Raw genomic sequence first — 7,681 nt, forward strand, 5'->3', positions numbered from 1 at the left:
GCAGGCACGTAGCATCGTTGATGTGGAGATTTGACCCCTTGAATGTTTTAACATTTTGTCCCCTGCATTCACAAATGATAATAAAAGAAAATGTGAGCAAGTTAACACATCCCACGCCCCTCCCCTCTTAATATTTGACAATGTCATGCAAAATAAATGGCATGTTACACATTAAATACACACAAGTAATTCAAAATGAGGCATAATTCCAAAGTAATCGTTACATGTATTAAAACTCCGTGCAATTATTGAGTCTTTATTTTGTACAGATAAAATGAATATACCCCCGGTAATAAAAAGTACCGAAATTCCCAGAAAAAAATTGAAGCGGAATTTCTTTGTAATATGCGCCTACACAATGTGTTCTCAATAACTGCAAAGTTTCACGAAATTAGGTTTAGCAGTTTCAGAAAAGTGACAATTGCAAGTACTATGGGGTATACTGATAATAATAATTATAATAATGATATGTACATGTTTGTATACACTATCCTTCATGTTTCCACATGCCTGTAATACATTTAATCAGTTGTACATTTCCTTTTCAAATATTCTTTATATATATCATTAAGGATTTTAACGCAGATTCATCATATTGTTATACAGTGTGCAGTGCAATAAATACAACAGTGGACAACATTAAGTTTCCAGTTACTGCCAATGAATTACGCCATGTAAAATCTGAGTTCTATGACATTGCCAAATTTCCCAATTGCGTTGGTGCAATCGATGGTACTCTAATACCAATTAAGGGCATGAGTGGACCACAGGAGCCTGCTTTTGTATGCAGAAAAAACTTTCATGCCTTAAATATTCAGGCCGTAACAGATTCCAATATGAGGTATAAACGGTATTGATTAAAACATAAATACGAGCACATCATTTTTTTTTGTAATAGAAATACCCTTGTATACGCCAAAACTTCAACAGGAGAAAATCAAAATATTTAATATATCGTCAAAAGGGTTTTATGAAATAACAACCTTTGAAAATGTAAATGTTGTCAATTTTAAAATAAATTATTGCACCAAATATAACCAAACAAATATAACAAATATAAGAATGCTAATTGTTTGCTTACATATGCATAAAGGATGAAAAAATGGTTGATATTATTTCAGATTTCTTCAAATCAATACCTGTTTTCCCGGGGCAACTCACGACTCTTTCGTTTTGAGCAACTCGGGATTGTCAGGTGTTATGGAACATCTCGAAGGGGGTGGGTGGTTACTTGGGGATTCTGGCTACCCTCTCAAGGAATGGCTCTTAACGCCATTCTTATCCCCAGCAAATCAACACGAAGTGAATTACAACGATGCCCATGGAAAGACTCGTGTTGTCATAGAAAAATCGTTTGGGGTATTAAAATCCAGATTTAGGTAATTTAAACGCAATTTTTCGTTAAATATCTTTATTATATATGTCATATTTGCAAGCAAATATTTTATTTCAAACGTTCATTACGATAAACGCGACCTTAAATTTTTTTTTATTTGAGAAAAAAACGTATATCTATTGCAACCATAAATAAACATTGTTACAATTTTATTGTGAATTCATTTAAAATTCTGTGGGCCAAATTTCTTAGATTGTGGATTTTTTTTGGTTATTTGTGGAGATGTAATTTCGTGTATGGGTCGGTTTTCATTTTCATGCAGTAACAAAGATATCTCTTTCTAAATTTCCTATGAAGATGTAAATTCGTGGTGGTTTGGGGGGAGGGGGGGGGGGGGGGGCTACCAACGAATATCACGAAAATTGAGCCACCAAGAATTCTAATGATTCCACAGTATTTACATTCAAGTAAATCTTTGCAGGTGTTTACATCGAACTGGAGGAGTACTCCCCTTTTCACTAAGTAGATGTTCTCAAATTATTCAATGCTGTATCCGGCTTCATAATTTAGCTGTTTCAGAGAAAGTCCCCTTACTTGAGGGTGGGGTTGTACAGAACATCAATGACAATGCCGTGTTTAACGCAAACGCACCAAGGAGAGCACAGGATGTGCGCATTCAAGTTGCAAATTTATTTTAACAATTCATCTATTCATTAAATCACACACTTACATTGTAATAAAAAACATGACTACTTTATCATTTTGTGTTCAAATTTATTAAATGCCAAATTTGTTTTCAAATGCCGCCGCTATTCTCTCTAGGGCAGCTGCTTTTCTCTCCTCTGCGATGGCTCTTCTCTTCTTTACTCCTATCAAATTCAGCATAAACTCAGCGTCGGGGTCGCTGGCCGTGTCTTCATTTTTAATGAAAAGTTTTATAATCAGAACAATGTCAATTGAAACAGAAGAAATCAAATAAAATCATATGTGTAATATGAATAGTTAAAAGTGCATGAATGAAGTTGAAACAGTTCACTAGGGTTTTTTTTTCTTAACAAACGTAAAATTACGCGAAAAATTAAAACTGAAGGAATGTTTAATACATTTTTAATTCATTTTCATAGCGTTGGCATTGTTTCTTTTTTACCTTTACGTTTAGATCCATACAGAGTTGAAGCAAAGAATGTGTCGGTGGAAGGCCCGGACACATGTACACTTGGAGCTTCTTCCGGAACGTCAACTTCTTCTACTATATACATGTACAAACATACATTTTTTAATTTGAAAAAAAAAATCAATATTTCAAATCTACACACTTATGTGTTCCGCGTGTGAAGAAGATGCATATCAAATTTTTGACAATCTATTATAATAATTTTTATGATTTAAAATTTTATAAGTTTATTATATAATATGTATAATTATACAAACCAATCAAGGATGGAATTCCAGCGGAAATTTCCGATGTGACTGCAGTGCATGATGAGGCTAAGCTATCTGTTACAAAGAAATACTAGTATTTAGATATCATATATTTCAATTTTTTATGCTATAACTACTGTATACTACAATAATATTAAATATACAAAGCATGGAAAATCAAATAGTATATGAAGCAAAAGTCGGGAAGGCAACATTATGAGGTTATAAAAATACATGTAGTGAACGTATGTTTACAATGCAGATGCATGTACCATGTATTTATACATACTTGTTTCAGAATTACTGGCAAAGGCAGTATCAACCCCTCCGTCAATCCCAGAGATAAGTTCATCCGGTATAATTGACAAAATCTAGCAATAAAAACAAAAAAAATAGTTGCTGCCTTTTTCAATTTATTAAAATAATAAACGGTGCGAAACATTCATGAAAAAATAATTATGTCAGTATCGGAAACTCATCTTAGCAACGATCGAAACGTTTTTTTTAATACATAGTACATATAATTATATCAATTTTAGGTAAATATTAGAAAACACATACGTCAAGTTCCCATGCCTTGAATACAGATTCCGGGGGAGGCCCTCCGCCCGTTCTCTTCGTCTGGTATTTTCTACTGGCTTCTTTCTTCTTTACAATGGATTTTGCATCTTTCCATTTCTTTTTTATTTCTTCTGTTTCCCTCTTGCACAAGGCAGAAGAAGAATTTATTCTGCAGTAAAATTTTAACACTAAATATATTTTTGAATCCCCAGTCTACTTTCATTTGTATATTTTTTGTTAGAAATTAAAAAAATATATAAAAATACACAAAGCCTAAATAACATTCCTATTTTTGCCAATTTAGTTAGGTTTTTGACCATAAATATACATTATATGTAACATGTAGACATGAACAAATTGTATGTAATCAAATCGGAGATGTTATTATATTTTTGTTGATCGTTATTTTAAAAACCTAAATGCTTACTGCTTTGTGATGTCTTCCCATACAGCTTTCTTTTTCTCGTTTGTCACTGATGACGACAGTTTTGCAAATAATACATCTTTGTTTTCAATTACACAAGATGTTAGAATTTTCATTTCATCATCAGTCCAGTTTAGCTTACGTTTTTTACTCTCCGAAGACATTTTGATTGTGCAGAGTCAATAGCGAATATTGCAGACGACAATATCGATATTTACATGTTTGTTTGTTACGAAATTCACATTATTTAAGAAAACGCTATGGAAATCAACATGACAGATCAGAGAGAGAGAGAGAGAGAGAGAGAGAGAGAGAGGGTTTCTTAAATTCTTTATTTCACTACAAAACACAGTTGCGAATGTATTCCTTTCAACATAATTCAATCTACGATATATTTTCAATCTAAATATGTTTCAACGCTTTTAAGTTTTTATTATAGACATCAAAACAAATATTGCAATAAATAATAAAGAAGAATATGTGATCTTTTCCATACATCTTTTCAATGAATATTAAACAAATTTCTCTCTCTCTTCTCTTTCTCCCCCCCCCCCTCTCTCTCTCTCTCTTTATGATATGTATGCGCATGTGCATAAGCTCGTTGTCAAGGACGTAAGTCTGGCCTTAACTTAGTCCGATACTAGTATTTACGGTCAGGCGTACGCCTTTTAGTGAAACGCAATTTACGCCGGACTAAATTTTGGCGTACGCCCCGAGGCCTAACTTAAGTTTGGTCGTATCTTACGCCTTTTAGTGAAACGGGCCCCTGGTCCAAGTCCCAGATTATATTGTGGTCTTTTCGCCAGATCATCAAGTCTATATCTGACTCCATTAGCCTGAATCCTTCCTTAAAACTGCCACTTATCATCGTTATCTTTTTTTCACTTGTAAAAATTACTTGATTTTTCACCATCTCGTCCATGTCTAGCAGTTCTCTCCTCATGGTCACTTGTTGAGATGTCCCCACTTTGTGACACAGTCCTACAAACAAAGACTTGGATAAATGCTGGATACCCAAATCACTGTTAAAAAAAGATTGAAACTTGTGAAACTTGAATCCAATAATAATTAGAGACAGGGCAATAGTTTAAAATTTTGTTTTTTTCATTTTAGGTATATACTGGCGGTATATGATACAAATAACTATTGCGTTAATGTGTATCAAGGCCTAAGTATACAGGTCGTAATCATTTTTACTTTCCAACAGTTCTCAAGATTTACATCATTATAGTTTAGAATCTTAAGAAATGCTTGGTTATAATCATATTCATTATAAAATATACAAATCTCATTTTTATACTTACCTCCAACTATAAGAAGCCATTTTCACATTATGTTCAGGAAAGAGGAAGAATTCTTCAATTAGAAGAGGAAATCCCTTGAGTAAATTAATCTACTTGTTTTAGTGTGTAAAATAAGTAATTTCTAGATTTCTACATCATTTTATCTTAAATTTAGTTGCCTTCCATAACGACGTTTATCGATATCAATGAACACAGCAGTTGTGCTTAAAATTTAGATCTCTACATCTACAATATAATACGTGAGGATCGGGTTCTATTCTCGTTCGCGGCGCCGCGTCAAACTAAGATGTGAACATAGATAGTGACTGTTCCTTTGCTAAACGCTCGGCATTAGAAGTGAAAGCCACGAGTCTTTCTGGTATGACCTTAAAAATGTAGGTTTCATGTCGCAGTAGGCGTTGGCACGTTAAAGAACCCTACTGCTGAATGGCCCTGAGTGTCAAGTATAAATCTAAATTTGAAGCTCTTCACCGGCGTACGATGACGTCTCCATATGTGTGAAAAATTCTTGAGAGGACGTTAAACAACAAGCAATAAATCATCTATCTACAATAAAATGAAGATTTATCTGAATTATATGAACTCCCCTTACAAGGTCACTCAGACAGCTTACCGTAAATTAAGTTGCACGTAATTACTACATGTAGCTTTAGTTTCTATATAAATATATGAGAAAAAAGTTTCCTGGTCAAAAGGTCGAGTTGCATTAAAATCTGACACATTCTAATTTTAGCACTAAGAATTAAGAACTTTTGATTAAATGTAAAAGTCATGAGAAAATTTATGAGAATTTTCCAGGAAATTTTCTTCTCCCATCAAATTTATTGATTTAAATAATTAAAAAGTTTTTTTTCAGTTTCTTAGATATTTTTTTCTTGTACGTGTACATCTTTATTTATTTATTGATCTATTTTTAAACTTTCAGTGAATTTTCTTGAATAACAGAATGCAAATAATCTTAATCACCAATTGATATACCCTAATAAAACTACATGTAGCAAATAAATTAACGGAAGCAGATCCTTTTTTTAAAGCTAAACTTCTGTCACCAAGAAGTAGCTTCATATTTGTTCTGAAGATATAGTTCCTGACATAAACCTTCATTTATTTACAAAGTATGTAAAATTGCACCGGGCACAGTGAACAATATCGTAAAATGAATAGACTGGAAGGAAAATTCAAAGAAAAAAATTATAATGTTATACATTAGGAACTAAAACCTTCATTTTCATTGGTCAATTATCTTTATGATACCTTAATATCAGCGCGGTACTTCCACAACTAATGAGATTTACTTGTTTTACATATGAACTGGGTACCTACATCTAACCCACAATTTATTAATGTTCATACTGCACATTTAGAATAAATTGAAAATTAACCTTACCATTATATACCAGGCATATGCATATCAGAGAATTTAACTATTTATTTTGGATACATCATTTTGGATTTTTTCTTTTGTGAAAAGGGGCCTCGAATTTATGGTCTCAATTAAAAGACACGTAGGAAAATATAACTTTGTTACGGACTTCCCTTACGTTATAGCGACTTATCGTTAACGACTGACGATCATAAAGCGAGCGCCCTACCACAAGGCCGCTTTGATGATGAACGGTGGAGAAAGGACGATCGTGTTGGGATGCGGGTATATGCAGAATATAGAAAGGAAGTTTCGTATCTTATTAATAATTTTTAGTCGCAGTATTTTGTGGTTCGATTTTCAGCCCCAATCCTTGGGAACCTGTTAAGGTACAATATAGAACAATTGCACAGATCCTGACAATGTGAACTGATAAGTTTTTGTTTTTAACAGAAAAAAAATACAATAAGAACAACATTATGACAGATCCAATATTATGAATTTCATGGCCCAGGGTCAGGGGTTCTGATGTTAGGGCGGGGCTCTGTTGATTAAATAGTGAAAATGCATAAATTCTTCAAAAATCTTCTCCTATCACGTGTATGCTCCTGGAAATCTTTTCATTTGCTCTTTGGTATAATGCCAATTATCTAAATATATATTTATGATGAAAAAAGATGCCTCTTCCAAAATGGTTAATTTCAGGGCCCTTGCGTTGGGGTTCTGCAGACGCGGGGGGGGGGGTACATAATCTGAAAATAAAGCAATACTTTGAAATCTGCTTTTTGATATTAATCATCCATTTCTGATGATATGAAATTTATAAACGTTTCTAAATTTTAAAATATGTGGCCCCAGGGTCTGGCTCCTCTGGGTTGGTGTGCACAACTGGTGGTTATAAAGTGAAAATGCATTTTCTCTCTGTTACTCTGATCTGCCTTTGGGTATTAAGTACCAAAAAAAGCATGCTAAGTGTATAATTATGATAAACAAAGACCTCTTTCTAAATTGTGAATTTCAAGGCTTTTGGTTTAATATAGTCAAATCAAATTCAGTTGTTGGAAAGTTGTTAGATCAGTTGACCTATAAGGCCCGTGGAAGATAAAAAATTTAAGTTCAAAACCGACTTTCAATTCACAAGGAAAATAGTGACAGCTGCTCCTTACCATTGTAAAAAATTTTTGAATCGTTGAATTATTACAAACAAAATCGTATTCTAAAATTTATTTACATGTACTCAATGAACTACATGTAACAATAAAATGTTAGAC

The 7,681-nt window shown here is 33.2% G+C and overlaps 1 protein-coding gene and 1 long non-coding RNA gene across 2 annotated transcripts; one reads left to right on the forward strand and one right to left on the reverse strand.

Moving 5' to 3' along the window:
* Nucleotides 1–333: 333 nt before the first annotated feature.
* Nucleotides 334–2,093, forward strand: LOC134270428 (putative nuclease HARBI1). Its single transcript, XM_062752652.1, has 3 exons — nt 334–841; nt 1,122–1,379; nt 1,818–2,093. The coding sequence occupies exons 1-3, from the start codon at nt 507–509 to the stop codon at nt 2,032–2,034; spliced, it is 810 nt and encodes a 269-aa protein (XP_062608636.1). The 5' UTR covers nt 334–506; the 3' UTR covers nt 2,035–2,093.
* A 109-nt stretch (nt 2,094–2,202) lies between these two features.
* On the reverse strand, nt 2,203–3,524 carry LOC134270438 (uncharacterized). The gene is made up of 5 exons (XR_009992827.1): nt 3,320–3,524; nt 3,048–3,129; nt 2,768–2,833; nt 2,484–2,585; nt 2,203–2,250 (listed from the first exon to the last, which is right to left on the reverse strand). It is a non-coding gene; the product is annotated as an uncharacterized LOC134270438 (long non-coding RNA).
* Between the last annotated feature and the right edge of the window lie 4,157 nt (nt 3,525–7,681).

The sequence above is a fragment of the Saccostrea cucullata genome, unplaced genomic scaffold (genome assembly GCF_032062105.1).
Source record: "Saccostrea cucullata isolate Sc308-1 unplaced genomic scaffold, CSIRO_AGI_Scuc_v1 ctg3146, whole genome shotgun sequence".
In the NCBI taxonomy this organism is placed as follows: domain Eukaryota; kingdom Metazoa; phylum Mollusca; class Bivalvia; order Ostreida; family Ostreidae; genus Saccostrea; species Saccostrea cuccullata.